Source organism: Galeopterus variegatus, unplaced genomic scaffold, assembly GCF_000696425.1.
Source record: "Galeopterus variegatus unplaced genomic scaffold, G_variegatus-3.0.2 Scaffold1890, whole genome shotgun sequence".
Taxonomy (NCBI): domain Eukaryota; kingdom Metazoa; phylum Chordata; class Mammalia; order Dermoptera; family Cynocephalidae; genus Galeopterus; species Galeopterus variegatus.
Window position 1 is genome coordinate 215,679 of NW_007728001.1, and position 17,236 is coordinate 232,914.

At 35.9% G+C, this 17,236-nt stretch overlaps 1 protein-coding gene across 1 annotated transcript in view; it reads right to left on the reverse strand.

The window, feature by feature from the left end:
- Window positions 1-419: 419 nt before the first annotated feature.
- Window positions 420-17,236, reverse strand: part of MASTL (microtubule associated serine/threonine kinase-like) — a 34,259-nt gene continuing 17,442 nt past the window's right edge. The window contains exons 7-13 of the mRNA XM_008579466.1: window positions 14,600-14,772; window positions 11,418-11,928; window positions 10,718-10,731; window positions 10,366-10,507; window positions 5,155-5,268; window positions 4,964-5,065; window positions 420-1,385 (exon numbers count right to left, since the gene is read on the reverse strand). Coding sequence (XP_008577688.1) covers window positions 1,228-1,385; window positions 4,964-5,065; window positions 5,155-5,268; window positions 10,366-10,507; window positions 10,718-10,731; window positions 11,418-11,928; window positions 14,600-14,772 — 1,214 coding nt within the window. The 3' untranslated portion in view covers window positions 420-1,227. The remainder of the gene's footprint in view (window positions 1,386-4,963; window positions 5,066-5,154; window positions 5,269-10,365; window positions 10,508-10,717; window positions 10,732-11,417; window positions 11,929-14,599; window positions 14,773-17,236) is intronic.

Consider the following 17,236-nt stretch of genomic DNA (forward strand, 5'->3'; position numbering starts at 1 on the left):
ATTGAGTTGTAACAATGGTATTTTGAACATTAGAAAGGGTGACTATTGGGAGAATCAGATCTAAGTAGTCATTACTAAAACAAGCTCAGTAAAACCATTAACCTATGGATTCAATTATATAGCACTGATTATAATGGTAATATCATTCACTGTAACAGTTTGAAACTTATCTTTATCTACTACATTGTAACAGGGCTTGTACTGGTGTAATGGAAAGTAAAAACACTAAAGCCAATGTGCAAAAGGAACAATAGTATTTAATAGATTATTAGCAGAAAACTCACATATGCTACATTTAAATTTGAACTTTGCTCATCTGGGGGTTAAGTATGCTGAAACCTCAGTGGATTTAAGATGATTTGTGAAGCTGAATCTTGGCTATATATATTTTTAAAAGAATAATGTTGACAGATAATCTATTTGTTACAGTTATATTTACTATGCAAAAGTAAATTGTTTTTTTTTTAAAAGGATAAGTCCATTTCTCATAATGTTTTAAACAAATGACTCTAAATGTAAAGCATTACATTTTCTATTATAATTGAACAAGCTATTAAAATTGCTAGAGTATATCACAACTAACCATTCCAGGACTATTTTAAACAAACACCTATTGTAGAGCGAGCACCAGAAGCAGTCAGGGCAGCAAAACTGTATCATCAATAAAGTAATCTTAGTCCTTTTATTCACTGCTCATTCCCCAAAGGAGTTACATTATTGAGCCAAGGAATTTTCTAGTTGCATTTTTGAGGTCACAAATGTGGCCTTAAAGGATTGTCCTTGAGACCACAGCTTTTGCAGGCAATGATGTGCAAGTAAAATTACATTCAAATGAAACTACAATTTTTTTGATATTTTAACACCAAGCTGAATGGTGCACTGAAATCAACGGATAAGGAGAAAGAAAATCAAGTTTATGGCTCTCTCTCTATAGTAGTAGTGTCATTCTAGTTTTATTGATGCTTTGCTTTTCATAAAGTGCAGTAAACAAAATAAATACGGTGAAAAAAGCTTTGAAAATTTATATACAGTCATGAGATTAAGATAAATTACTGATTATATTCCTTATAGCCTTTGAACTCTGTGAAAGGTGTCACATACATTACAAGCTCATTGGCCCAGGTAAAATAATCATTTTTGCCCTTAGATCAGTCTAGTATTAAGGAGTATATAATTACGTCAGCTTATTCCACAACACGAGGTTAGACTAACAGGAAAATTTATGTGCTATAGACTAAATCCAGATACAGTCAGGTGCTGAGCATTATTCCTGGCTTCAAAATAGGATGTATCTGTTTCGTCATCTGGTTGGGGTATGAAAGGCATAGTTTGATGCTGCAGATTTTCCCAGTCCACATCACTGAAGAGAGGATGATGTTTCAGCTCTTAGGAAAAATATAAAACAAAACAATATTATGACACCATTGCCTAAATAAGTACTATTTTATAGGAATTAAAAAGAGAATGTCTCACATATACCTTGCCCCACTTTATTATGCCAGTTTTACAGACATTTGTTTAGTATTTGTGTCCCTATTAGGCTACATACTTTACACTAGGCATATGACAGGTGCCTGGGTTATATTTGTCAAACGAATGAATGAATGGTTTATCTTAACAGAAGCTTATTGTTCTACCAGCCTGCATCACAATCCCTGATTTGACAGAAGAGGATTTGGCCTACTTCTTGCTCCCTGATACACCTTCCGTATTCCTGATCTTCCATGATTAATTCTTGATCTCCAATTCTCATTCCAAGGTCTTGCCACCTGTTTGTATCACTGCAATCCTTAGCGCTATCTATTGCCCTAGATAACTTTGGCATGAAGCTCATCCTCCACTCCCTTACTTTCTTCCCTATGCTTCATCCTTATGCTTCATGGTGATTTCAACAAATACATCGATGACACTTCTGACACATTCTGTTCATGGTTCTTTGACTTCCTTGTTTTCACCAGCTTGCATCTCTACAACGTACTGACTGTGTAGCAGTATGTCTACATCCAGAATCTTTACATCACAGCACTGCTCTGCTTACAAGATCTCAGACTTTGCTCACCTCTTTAACTACATTACTTGTCATCTTTCCTATTTCTTTTTACCTAGTGAAAACAAAATATGCTCTTTTGACTACACTGTGATATTTAGTTGCTAATCATAACTTTTCCTCTCTTCAACCCTTCACTTTATTTTTTTTATTTTATTTTATATTTTTCCTTTTTGTCTTTTTTCGTGACCGGCAACGGATCGCAACCCTCGGTGTTGCACCCGCACCTCGCTCAGCCAGTGAGCGGCCGGTCTGTATGTGGGATCCGAACCCTCGGCGGGAGCACCGCCGCGCTCCCAAGCGGTGCACTGTAGCAGTGCGCTACCAGGCCGGCCCCAACCCTTCACTTTATAAGGCAACAATAAAGATGCTGACAAACAACAAAGTAATAATAAAGGCAGTAAAAAGCACCCCCTTCCCAAACGTACCCAAATTTAAGGAAAACGTTAGAAGAAGACTACACAGATAGGAAAGAATAATGTGTCTGTATTGGGGATGATGGGTTGGGAGATCAATATGTTTACAAGTTGATTTTCCCCTAAACTATTACAGTAGGAAAAGGGATAAAATAGTAAAAATAATTCACATTTACAGCATTTGTTTCTTAATGTTCAAAATAAATAACAGCATGGGATATTTGAAAAATTACTTTAGAAAACAGTTTTCAACTGGGGTGATTTTGCCCTCCAAAGGACATTTGGCATTGTTTGGAGACATTTTTGGTTATCACGACTGGGGGCATACAGTGGGTAGAAGCCCGGGATTCTATTAAACATCCTACAATGCACAGGACAGTCCCCACAACAAAGAATTATCTGCCCCCAAACGTCAATTATGCTGGAGTTGGGAACCATTCTTTAGAAAATGGCTATTATATATTGTAATTTGCTCAAAATAAGTGGGGCAGAAGAACAACATTCTTACTAATGACACCACAGATTTTTGTTTCTCTGATGAACAATTTACATAGCAAAGTAGATGACAGGGGTATTTTTCAGTTAAAAAACAGTTGCTTCAACACAAACTAAACTAGAATTCCTTTGTGGGTTCAGTTTAAAAATAAATGAATGAGTTATGATGACAGGATCATAACGCTTCCCATCATACCCAGATATCATAGATTACTAGTCACTTCTACAAGTTTTCTGCTTCATTAAATGCTCCTGTCAGCAGAAAAATTCGAGAATCATTCCAGCACACAATACTTAGCCCATTAGAATATCACTATAGCCTGAAACTTTCACTTCTGAAAACTATTGCTACATGAATGTGGCCAGAAAGAATTGTAAGTTTTAGATATTACCATTAATTATCTCTAATTTTTTCTCTCTTTTAAGCTGGCAATTGTTTTTGCCTCAAATGTGCTTCACGCTGATAGAATACTTTTCCAACCAGCAATATAATAAGTCGATGTCTAGAGTCCTATTAATAATAAAGTCTTTACTCAATTTGAGACTGATTAAGTAAGTTAGGGCTTAGCATACATTAGGTATTCAATAAGAATTAGCTTTAAAAAAAAAGGATGACTAATCCCCCTCATGAATGATAGTGTTTTATAATAGCAATCTGACCGATATGCTGCTTTCAGACACTCAGATCTATTCTGAAATAACATTGCAAGGATTCAATATGTCCGAAACCAATGCACAATGTTTGGAGTTGAAATTTGTGGGTATCTGTGTGTTTCAAACAGCTTAATTTAAGTCTTAATTGTCTTGAGAAAGTTAGAGCTGAGTTTTCAAATGTCTGCTCCCTCACTTTACATAGGTTTCTGCTCCAATCCGAGTCCTTACAGAGGTCATCCTGACCACCCTATCTAAAAAAAATCCCGCCATACAAAGAGAATGTATCTTCTCACTCCGCTTTATTTTTCTTCATAGTACTTACCACTACATGGCATCATGACATTATGTTATGGCTGTATTTTGTTTACTGTCTGTCTTTCCACTAGAATGTAAGTTCCAGGAGGACAGGGATTTGAGTCTAGTTTATCCCTAGAGTTCTCCCACTGTCTGGAGCAGGTAGAAGTCACTCTATAGGATCCGTTAAATCAATAAACAAACAGTTGATCTTATTAGAGGGAACACCTAGAAGCTGATGCCAACGACATATTTCTAAAGTTATTTTTTAAATATACCCTACTTCACACGGAAATGAATTTTGGAACATAATGCTTATTTGTCTCTATATTATTACCTCACCTTGTTACAAAGAGAATTTTTTTTTTTCTCCTTTTTGTCTTTTTTTGTGACCGGTAACAGGATCGCAACCCTCGGTGTCGCGCCCACACCGCGCTCAACCAGTGAGCGGACCAGTCTCTATATGGGATCCGAACCCTCGGCGGGAGTGCCGCCGCGCTCCCAAGCGCCGCACTCTACCGAGTGTGCCACCGGGCCGGCTCCTTACAAAGAGAATTTTAAGGCAGCTGCCAATGAGATTCACTAGAGTTTTGAAATTAGGGTTTAATATACCCCTGCATTGAGAAAACCATTGAATGGTTCATAATGTACCAAGTTTGTCTTATTTGAGGCAACCCGGGACCTGATACATTGGTCAATGAATAAAAGTATCAGAAATGAAGCAACAGGAAATTACAGAACAGAAGAGATTTCCTGAATTTGTTGATGGTTAACTTTATCAGGCTTTGAAACACCCAAGACACTAATGAGATTGTTTCAGGTGCCTGCTTGAGATTAATAAAATTCAATGTGTGAATATTGCAACTTGGCCACATGGGATTTTAATGTAGAATAAGGACAAATAGATCAATGTATATCTAGAGGGCAAAAATAAACTGAATTATTTTAGTACCGATTTAGCAGTCAGATTTTCTGTAGTATTGTATTGAAACTTGATATTTTTATTACTATTCACCAACTGGAACAAATCATGAACAAGCTTAACACAAAACCATACCTTTCATTCCAGCTCTCTTTGAATCATCAGTGGTTAAAAGCATTTCCACTGCACTTTGAGCATTATCAGATAACTTTTCTTCACCTTCTGGCCAAGGGATATCTACAAATTTACAAATAATCTTGTTAATCACTGCTCAAAATAATGCACTGAGAGAGATGAATATACCTTAATAGGAGAAAAAGAATCACCTCTTTTCAGAATATTCTGAAATACTTGTTGTGATGTTTCATCATTGAAAGGGGGAATTCCTGTTAGAAATTCGAACAAGCAAACTCCAAGTGCCCACCAGTCTACTGCAGGACCTAGAATTTAAGAGGAAGCAGCTGAACTTGCAAGCATTTTCTATGAATATTTGATGAACTAAAATATTAATACATGGATATTTGGGCATAATCAAGGCATTCATCGCCTAAGTCTTTCTTCTGTCTTCATAAAGTACAAAACCCAAATTACCTTCATTTAAGCAATGTGATATTACTTTCTATCTTCCAGGTTAGATTAGCAATTACCACAGCTAGTTAAAGAAAAGTTAAAGCCATCTTTTTCATTTGTTAATAACTTCTGATATTCTATATAGTTTATGTGTTCTAAATCCTAAAATAGCACCAAGGAGTGCATTTAACCTAAAAGTTATTCTCTAAAATAGGTAGATGACTTCTCAATTTCACATCAGGAAATGATAACATTTAGATGATTTTTCTGCATTCCACTTTTTTCGCACAAGGTATGAGATGAGGCAGAAACATTTATACTAATTGGAGGATAGCATGGTAACTAGGGAAAGCCTTAATTACAGAATGTTTTAATGTGGCTTTATTCCTTTTAAGGACGTAGAGGAGAGGAACTATTTAGTGTAACAAAGAATATTCACTTAAACTATGGCTTGCAGAGGAAATTAGATAAGTCTTTTTTTTTTTTTTTAAAAGATGACGGTAAGGGGATCTTAACCCTTGACTTGGTGTTGTCAGCACCATGCTCTCCCATGTGAGCTAACCGGCCATCCCTATATGGGATCCGAACCCGTGGCCTTGGTGTTATCAGCACCGCACTCTCCCGAGTGTGCCAGGGGCTCGGCCCGATAAGTCTTAATAAATAGGTAAAACTGATTTCCAAACAACATCTTTACTGGAAGCAACATTTATATACAATTAAGTTTTTAACATTGATTTTATATGTATTTTTTGGCTGCTGGCGGTATGGGTATCTGAACCTGTGACCCTGGGGTTATGTCTCTCCCTCCTTTTTTTTTTTTTTGCTGCTGGCTGTTACAAGGATCCCAACCCGTGACCTTGGTGTTATAGGCTGCTCTCTAACCAAGCTAACTGGCCAGTCCCAATTTTAAATATTACCTTATAAACTGGTGTATACTTTTGTTTAGTTCTGCCTGTAAATAAAGTATTTCCTAAACAAAGGCTAATTTTAGCTGAAAAATGGTTAACTTCAATATAAATTTAGAATAAAAATTCTAGTCTAGTGCAAAATTTGCCTACAAATTGCTGTTTAAAGACAATTTCTTAAAGTTCATTATTGTGGTTATGCGACTGCCACCATTCTATTTTAAAACAAGAAAGCCCTGTGGAATCCGCCATTAGCAAAAATAATTGCATGCATTTAGAGTGCCTTTTTACCTGCAAGCCATGTAATCCCATCTTCCCTTTAAGGAACAAAAGATGCAAATAGTCTATAGGCTTCTATTTCTACGGTAATCACTATAAAAACGTACAGACCACCTCAGTTAGTAGAACTGTAAGCAGCACTGAGAAAGAATTGTTCCAATGGATTAGATAATATAACCAAATAACAGAAAAGAAGGGAGAAATCAGGGAAAAGACACATTTTTATTTGTTTTACTTAGGTTAGAAATTAGAACCCTTTTCCCAGCTCAGCCAAAACATACTCATGTTAAAAACATACAAGATTTCTCCATGGATATGTCACACATACCCATATACTTAAGTCAAAGTCTAATAAGATCACATATTGTGATAAATCTTAGCAATTATAATATATATTATTAACCAGAGAAAAACAACAAACTTGTTTTATACTACTGGCTTTCTAATGCAAAACCCAATTCTGTAACTTGTAGAAATATATTGACATTGATATTGTTTTCTAGTAATAATGAAAAGATTTAGAAAATTCAAGCCCTTTCATAGTTCCTAATTTTAATATTTTTATCAAGACTATTTCCTGTTTTAACTAAAAAAAGCTGTATCTTCACTATATGCTACCTTTAAAAATTATGAAAAATGCCACATGCCTATAGTTATTTTCATAGAGAAGAACCATCTCTCTGATGTCCTGCTCAGAATATAGAAGACAGCTCATTTTTTTATTTCATAAGTGAGCTGAAAGGGAAGAACTTTTTTTGTGCAATGTGATCTAGTTATACTTTGACTCTTCAGTTTAATATGCTTTGCCATCTTACTTTATAGAGAAACTCACTTACCCGAAGTCAGAAATCCTGCATGTAAGGAAACAGTATTAGGTACATTGTATTAAAACTATGAGTTCATTCCCTCAAGATTCAATGACCAGGGCACCAGCTATTGTGCCAGACATAAGGAATATAAAGGTGATTAAGAAAAAGATCTTTCCCCAAGGAGAAAACCACCTGCTCTGGGAGAGACAATATAGATAATTTTAACACAGTGTTAGAAGAGCTGAAACAAAAATACGCACAAGAAGGTGTAGGAAACTCAAGAGAGAGTCCCTAAGTCAGCTTGGCTGAGGGGCAAAACCATGGAGGATATCAGGGAGGTCACAGTTGAGCCTTAGGATATTGTTTAGCTGAGGTAGCTAGATGTCTTGCTAAAATAGTATCAAGATCCTATAGAATCTTTAAATTTGAAGCTTACTTTCACACTCTATCTTAAGTTAGAGATAATACGAATTATAATATAGAAAATGGACTAGCAAATCTGTGAATTAGCAAAAAGGGCACTGTACAAAAATCAGTTAAGCGTTCATAGGAACTTGCTTTGCCTAAGAGCAAAAGGGGAATACTAAATGTGTCTATTTCTAATACTGTAGAAATTATTAACAATAGTTACTGAGTACTTCCAAGGAATTTAGGAGAGTTATGTAGAAGGCAGAAAATTCACACCCTGCTTTTAGGAAATTTTCTTAACCTTTTGTAGTGGAGACAAACATAACAACTAATTACAACACAGGCACAATGACATATGTTGTAAACAGTTTCTAATAAGGTGATATGGAAGTGAGTAATTCTCAGTAGTTGATCAAGGGATGCTTTATGGAAGAGGTAACATTTGAACTGATGATGGGATGAGAAGACATTTGACCAGAAGATAATTGGAAACTGGCTCTTCTCAACCAAGGCAAAATACAGATGCAAAGTAAGAGACCTGAAAACTAAATGTATTTCATTAAGAAATGGAATGAGAGCATAAGGCATATAGAGGAATTCTTTGAGAGATGAAGCTGGTATGAGAGCTGAGAGCCTCAAATGTCGTGATGAGAAATTTGGATTTTATTCAGTAGCTAAGAGGAAGCCACCATAGCTTTTTGAGGAGGGAAGCAAAATGAACCATGTATGGTTAAGGAAGAAAAATCTGCTTGCAATGATTATAGACAATAGAATGAAGTTGAGGAGACCAGATAGAAAGCCATTAAAGTAATGACAGAGAAAGATGAAGTTCTTACAAAGAACAGTGGCAGAGATGAAAAGGAGAGGAGCAATGCTGCAGAGATTTAATTAACTGGATTTAAATGCCTGAATGTAGGGACAATGACTGTGTCACCATGAAAATGGTGAAACTGAGACAGGCAACAGAGGAAGAGCAAGCTGAATGACAAGTCCAGTTTGACACACAACATTTGAAAGACCAGTAGAATATTGACTCGGCAGTTTGGTCGTGTCTGCTGACAAGAGAAAAGGATTAGAGAGAGAGATTTGGAAATCATCAACATGGAGGTGACAACTGAAGTCACAGGAGTGAAGAGATTAACAGGAAGCACGTGTAGGAAAAAAGAGTAAAGAGCAGAACCCTGAAGAACTTCTGTACTACTGTATTTACAAGAAATGAGGAAACTGAAGAGGAGCAACAGAGGTAAGAGGATGAGACTGAGGAGATTGTTAGATTTGACAATAAGGACATCATTGTGATCTGTAAGAAAAGTTTCCTAAAGAAACTACTGAGAAATTTTAATCAAATTGCCAGAGCAAAAATAAACAGGCAAAGAAGAGGCAACCTTTGAGAAGTTAGGCAATGAGGTGAAAACAAGGGTGGGAACTTATTTTCAGGTTGAAGAAAAAAGCAGACAAAGAAATAAAAATAGAAGGAGCGTGAGAAGAAGATGAAACAGACAGTCATGAAAGGAGCCCAAAGAAAAGGAAAGAAATTAACATCAAGATGTAGAAGAAGGGGTTCATGTTATGGGTTGAATTGTGTATCCCCCCAAAAACTATGTTAAAGTCCTAATCCCCAGTACCTCAGAATGTGACCTTATTTGGAAATAGGGTCATTATAGATGTAATTTATTAGGTTAAGATGAGGTCACACTAAAGTAGGATGGACCCCTAATCCAGTATGACTGGCATCCTTATATGAAGTCAGCCATGTGATGATAGAGACACAGGGAGGCACCACCATATGAAGAGGGAGGATCAGAACGATGCATCTCCAAATCAAGGAACACCAAAGACTGCCAGCAAACCACCATGAGCTAGGAAGAGGCAAGCAAGGATTCCCCTACAGTCTTGAGAGGGAGCATAGCCCTGCCAACACCCTGATTTTAGAATTCTAGCTTCCAAAACTGTGAGCCACCCAGTTTGTGGTACTTTGTTACAGCATCTCTAGGAAATGCATACAGTTCACTTCAGAATGTAGGAAGGGAAATTTTTTCAGAGAGGAAAGAGAAGAAAAGAAGATAGGTGAAAAGTCATCTTTTTATTCCTTTCTTAAGTTCCATTTTGAAGGATGGTTCATTTCTGGTTTGACCCTTTGATGAGGATATAAGTGAGGGTAAGTTGTAAACAGGAATAGGCTTCTGCAGACTGAACAGAAGTTTAGGCCTAGCACTGTAGTCCTGAGCTCAAACTAGATCATGCTTGAAGAAACGTTTGGAACAAAGACAATATAGAGAATGGGACGTGGGGCTTCTCTGGATCCTTGAGACTAAACCAGAAGGCCAATGACAAATGACAACATGTCCTTCAGCGTCTGGTCTTTTACAATCAGAGAATAAGACAGCCCTGGCCATTTCTTTTTTCTTTTCCTATAATAAATGACATATGCATGAGAAAAGAGTATTGCATAAGTTCATTTTCTTTTATTTTAGGTAATCTAATAAAGAAATTTAAATCAATTTTACTTCAAAAGATAATGTAGTGATAGATAACACTTCAAAAACTCAGGACATGCATGCCTTACCATGGGTCCTGCCTAGTAACAGCTCAGGTGCGAGGTAGTCTGGGGTTCCTAGAATTCGCCCATCATCCACTGGGGCTGCCCCTCTTCTCACACTCTTTGGAGTTCGGTATGGAGTTCCTGACTTGATCTGATTCGGGGTCTGCTAATTCAAAAAGAGTTTAAGAGACAACAAATATCTTAATTGTTTTTACAATGAATAGAAATCCTCAAAAACAAACAAACAAAGCTATATCATAGGCTGCTAGGCATTTACTCAAATCCTTGATCAGGTTTGAGAATGGACTCAGACCTAGTTACAATTATGAAAAAGTCCTTATATGTAATGAAGTTCAGTAGCTTAGATAACACCCACTATCTCAATAAGATCTGTATATGCAAGAAACAATGAAAAAATCCATAAGAAAAATTTCTTGATAGCATGGATTAATACAAGCTTAAGAACAGACATTGAGGAAGGCTGTAATTGACAAATGATTGAATTATTAGGACAATATATAAGATAGAACCAAATATAAATAACCTCTTGTACTAAATGGCATTTAAAAGTTCTTAAGATAATTTGCTGTCTCACAACAATCTTGTGAGACTAGCAGGACAGGTCTAGATTATCCCCTAGAAAGCTGGAAAAACAGAGGCTCTGAGGTTAAGGGACTTCTAAGTGACTTAATAAGTTCTGGACAGAAAACCCACGTATCATAACCTAAATTCTGGGTTTACACATTTTATATTATGATGTCTCTCCAAAGGAAGAAAAAAAAGTGAAACTCTGGGTTTATAAAGGTTTAGAAAATAAAAACAAGATTTGAAATATATATTTTTCAACTTTTTGTATATGAAGAAAAGAGACCATCCAAATACGTCCTTGGAAGGCAGTAGTAAAGTAGACTTTAATTTTGTATCTCACAGTATTGCTGTGATCAAGTGAAAATATGTGGTTGTGTTTTCTTAGAAAAGTATATAGGGGGCCGGCCCGGTGGCGCACTGCGCTAGTGCGCCGCTTGGGAAGCGCGGCGGCGCTCCTTTCTCCTTATTAGCACAGTCATTTTGCTGACTTCTATATATTGAAATCTTCAGGCCCTGGACTTCGGCTGTTAAGCCTGTACTTTGATTTGTGTAACAATCTATCATGTCATTACAATGCTTATACTCTGCACAAATTTTTTTATTCTGTATAGTTTCCTGACAAGGACTGGAGTCAATCAACTCAAAATTTCTTTTTAAACTTCTTTTCCCAAGGTGCTCTTCAGACATGACACCAGAATCCATAGCCCACTGATCTGACTGATAGAAACCAGGCTGTCTTGTGTCAGTGGCCATATTTATATTATTTATATCAAGTTCTCTTGCTTCCCAAGAAACTTCCCCAGAGAAGCATTTTTTAGCAAGGTTTACACAAGAGATCCCAGTGGTAGGATTGGCACTACTGTTATGAATGGGAGAAAGGACTAACTCAAGATCCTTTTTATTAAAACTTTTAGTCTCAATGGCATCTGTAGGTTTTTCACATAACTTTTCAACTGTATTCCAACTCATCCTTGTAGAGCCCAATGCCTCATCATTTTCCTAAGAGGAGAAAAAAATACTTGTTTTAGTTATATAAAGCTGAGATTCTTTGACCTTTTTAACCTCGGTCCACTTAGGTAGGATAAATGACCCCATATACTACTATGCTACCTATTCCCACTTTTAAATTGAACAAAAGAACAATGATAACAGAATTAGAAAGCAATATAAGTCTTGGATTCGATCCCTGTACTGGCCAGCTGCCCCGAAATAAATAAATAAATGAATAAATAAAATAAAAAGCAATATAAACAATTCTAGTACAAGCTTATACATATTATGTTGAATGAAACACTGGCCTAAAATTTAAATCAATTATTCTATAATACTTACTTTGATAGTGTATTACATGTTACTTAAACAGAACAAATTAATAGGTATTCATATTCAGGCAAATTTCGAAGTAAGGCTACATTATGAGGGTACTTCAAAAAGTTCATGGAAAGCTTTGTATTGTTTTTTTTTTTTTTTATAAAGATGACCGGTAAGGGGATCTCAATCCTTGGCCTGGTGTTGTCAGCACCATGCGCAGCCAGTGAGCAAACCGGCCATCCCTACATAGGATCCGAACCTGTGGCCTTGGTGTTATCAGCACCGCACTCTACCGAGTGAGCCACGGGCCGGCCTTGTATTGTCTTTTAATTCCACTTTTCCATGAACTTTTTGAAGTATCCTCATACGTATATATATATATATATATATGTCTGCTTTGCAATAGGGGTATGGATCATTCTGTTTGGAATTGCAAAATGCACAGGGCTTGAAGTCTAGTCAATGAAAAACTACAGGTCAAAAATATTGTTAATGTAAACATGTATTAACTTCACACAAGTATAATAAAATCAAGCTGATAAGAATGAAGTTAAACTAATAATAACTTATAATTAACAAAAATAGCAGAAATTAAAATTCTTTGTCAACAAAATGAACTGATTATGAACTGGTAACAAAATGCTTTGAAAACTGAATTCCAAATATCTGTGGGTGCTCATGTGCACTCAGACCTTTGCAGATAGTGTTGCAAATTGATGCACAGTGATCAGGATTTTTACAAGATTACTCAATTAGAGTGAGTCTTCAGCAAAGTCTAATAGTGCCTATTTTTGATCTGTGAATATCAAACTTTATTAACTATCATTAGCTTACTTAGTAACAATAAGGAGCACTTAGTCACAAGCAAAAAGAATATTCCAAATTACAGCTCACTTATCTGCAAGCTCAGAAAATGATGCATCTGGGGATCAGTACAAGATTTATCAGAGGGTCCTTTATGGCTCATTATCATATCACTCTGATCATAACTTGAGAAGTGCTATTATAATCTGATCATTGCATTCTTCAGGGATACAGAAGTGGGAGGAAAAAGGTAAAGTTGTGTGTAGTTTGAAGTAGTACACAGTATGCTTTCTTGAATAGGGAAGAAGTGAAACAGCAATACTAAGAATGGAAATGTTTGTCCTGCAGCATTAGCTATACTACAGCGTATAAGGAAAGAAAAAAAAATATTGAGAAACTCTGCCTTAACTAAGAGTTAAGTTGACCTTGCTAATAAAAATACATATATCCAGCAATAATAAAGAATATCATACTACTGAAAATAAGGAGCAAATACAATCCAAATTATTTATCAAATGGAAGTTTTAATCTTTGTGTATTACAGTTATTCTAATCTAACATTTATCAGCATTCTATGAAGACTTTATTATAATTTTAAATTTTAGTTCCTAAAATTTTTAATACCTATTAGCTTTAATAATTTTAAAAAGGCAAAAGCAGAGTATATAAATTAAGTAAAAGAACTTTAAGTAAATCCATTCATTTGGCAAACAATCTCCTCAGAACAGATACTTTTAAGGGCGTATACCCACATTTTGTGGTCTAAAAGTAATTTCTGATCCAAAAGAGTTACCATTCCATTACATGAGAAACTGGTGGAAAACAGTATACACATTAGTAGAGAACAGTATACAAGTTAGTAGAGTTTAAAATGACATAAGTGGGGAAAAAAAAAAAAAAAAAAACAACCAAAAAACCAAGAAGGTAATGTCTATATCATTGTAGGGAAGTTAAAAAAAAAAAAAAAAACCAAAAAACCAAGAAGGGAATGTCTATATCATTGTGGGGAAGTTAAAAAAAAAAAAAAAAACCAAAAAACCAAGAAGGGAATGTCTATATCATTGTGGGGAAGTTAAAAAAAAAAAAAAAAACCAAAAAACCAAGAAGGTAATGTCTATATCATTGTAGGGAAGTTAAAAAAAAAAAAAAAAAGTCCACCTAGAAGCCAAACATTTACTATCAATTTACTGCAAGAATCTCATTATACATCAAACAAGAACAGGCTGGCCTACTTGGGAGAGTGTGATGCTGACAACAACAAGCCAAGGGTTAAGATCCCCTTACCGGTCATCTTTTAAAAAAACAAAACAAACAAAGAACAATTTTGCAAGTGAATGAGAAATATTTCCAAAGAATTTCACAGAATATACAGGAAAATTAAGAATCTTTTATATTACCTTGACTGCCACTCATGTAACAATTTTACTTCCTATGGAATTTACATGAAAAGGTATAGTGTTTCTATCATTAATTTGATGTACATAATTGATTTTGGAAGCACAAAAAAAGTGATAAATTTAATTAATTAATAAATTAAGATAAATTTCCCTCTAACCTGGCAATCCTTTTCCCATTTGGGACTGCTGTGGCATTCTGATTCCACACTGGATATGAAGGTATGGGACTGACTACTGGCACTGGACGTAGCCAGCCTTTTCCTAGACTGTAGTAGATTAGAAGTTAGACACTTCACAGGTATATCTGGATTGCAGGCAAGTGTTTCAAGACCTGTATGGAAGAGAAAATATTGAAGCTTATTGCACAGCCTTCTTTGTTCCTTACTGAACCTGAATCTTTAGAGATAATTAACTTTGGCAATAATTAGTTAAATACTATCCAGTGCACAAGAACGGCTGCAGGTATTTCTGGAATACTTCTCATTATGTTTAAATGCATAAATGGTTACAAATACAAGGACTGCTCTGAAAGTTAGAACAAAACAGGGCCAAGCCCGTGGCGCACTCAGGAGAGTGTGGCGCTGGGAGCGCAGCAGTGCTCCTGCCGCGGGTTCGGATCCTATATAGGGATGACCGGTTCGCTCACAGCGCTCACTGGCTGAGCGCGGTGTGGCCGGTCTCAAAAAGGACAAAAAAAAAAAAAAAAAAAAAAACAAAATCCCCTTAACATTCGTAAAGTAAAAATTGGGACAAGGGAATTAATTTATAATTAGGAAGAAATCAATTTTGAGCATCCATGATCCAATTTGAAATTATTCTTGATAAAGGAGCGTCACTGATGTGCTATAAGGTTAGAATGTGATTAAATTTACTCAATTCAACTTGTATTTAATTAAAACTGTAACTTTATTGTAACACTGAGGTTCATGTGCTTAGAAATGTGAATTATACACATCCATAAGGGGTTTTCTTAACACTACTAGATAAAGCAAATAAATAATGGTAAATCAGTTAATAGCAAGCCAATGCAATAAAGTAGCACCATCTACATGATATTTGCTCCTTTATTGTATATAAATAAATAATGGTGCTAAAAATGGTTACTTCTCAATTTATAATTAGACACAGTAAGACAACTGCACTTTTACTAATGATCATATGTTGATATACAGAGTTTAATGTGTATATAAGAAGATATGTATATATTGTTCTCTCTTTCCCAAAAAGAGTGAACATGATCTTAATCTCAAGGAAATTCTTAGTCTTAGATCTAATAAGTTGTAGAACTTTAAAGCTGAAAGAAGAATTTTGAAGTCCATCTAGTCAACTTTCTTTTTGGCACACAAATCCTCTCAATGGAATTCCTGAAACTGACTGGACACTGACCTTGATTTGACTAAACTGCTCAGCTGCCTTCCCCAAGTTACATGGGAACTTGTGTCTAAATTAAATGTCATGTGCATACTGTATACCTGCCAATGAGTTCTATTTGCATTACTGATATGATCCAATCATCGCCTACTTTGGAACTTTTGACAGCTCCCTGTTTTCTACAGCTTAAATCTTAGCATTCTTGTAATGACCCTTGATCCTTCCCCATCTACCTGCCAAACTTCCCTCCCCATTGCATATGCTTCCCATTCCCATGCATCACATTTAGTCCCTATGGTCCAAAGCTGGAATATACTTCCATATGTCTGTGCCTTTGCAGATGCTACTGCCCCTATATGAAATGCCTGTTTTCACTATACTTGTAGCTATGAAGTTCCTGCTTCCCTTTCTGGGTCCAGTGTGGTTGTCACTATATCTTTATTTAGAACCATTCCAGATTCTTCCCAGTTAGCATCTATCACTTCATATGTTGCATCTTGTATCCCTCCTGTGGCATTTATTTTATAGGGTTGTTATTGTTATCCCTTTATCTCAGTCCTCACCACAAAATTACAAGTTTTTCTGAAACCAGGACCTCTCTTACTCATTTTCATATTCACTCAAGTGACCCAGCACAATGCCTTGCACCTACCTAGTTCTGACGAGATTAAAGAACGACTAAAGGAGATACAATTATTTTTCCTGAAGAATAAGGTTATAAATAACATTGGCATATTTTTTATTTTAACAGTCTTCTGTTTATCAAAGCTATATATTTTTTTCAACCATCATAAGACTCATTAGAGGTTTATACTTACAATCAAGACTTTGCTTACCCACTTACTAGTGTATAACTATTTTCAAATATTACTTTTCAGATATTACTTTCAAATATTAGTTTTTTCATTTGAAAAAAGGAGATAATACTATTTATGTCCTAGATATGTACAGATTTGTTGAGGACCAAAATCAAAATGTGGTCACATCTATGAAACTGAGTAACACCAATTACCCTTCAAAGCATTATTCACATTCCTAAGGTGAAGAACATGAGCTCAGGGAACTAAATTGTCCACTGTCACTAAGTTATAATGGGTGAAGTCAAGTGTTATACAAATGTTAAGTCTGTCCTATGGAATATACTAAAAAGCATATGTACTTCACAGGGCCTGGTTTTCCAAAGCCTTGCAGTTTCTTTTTTTTTTAAAAGATGACCGGTAAGGGGATCTTAACCCTTGACTTGGTGTTGTCAGCACCACGCTCACCCAGTGAGCGAACCGGCCATCCCTATGTGGGATCCGAACCCGGGGCCTTGGTGTTATCAGCACCGCACTCTACCGAGTGAGCCACGGGCCGGCCCAGCCTTGCAGTTTCAAATATTCACTTTGCAAGAACAGGAAATTTTCCTCAGGCTATAAGTCTCT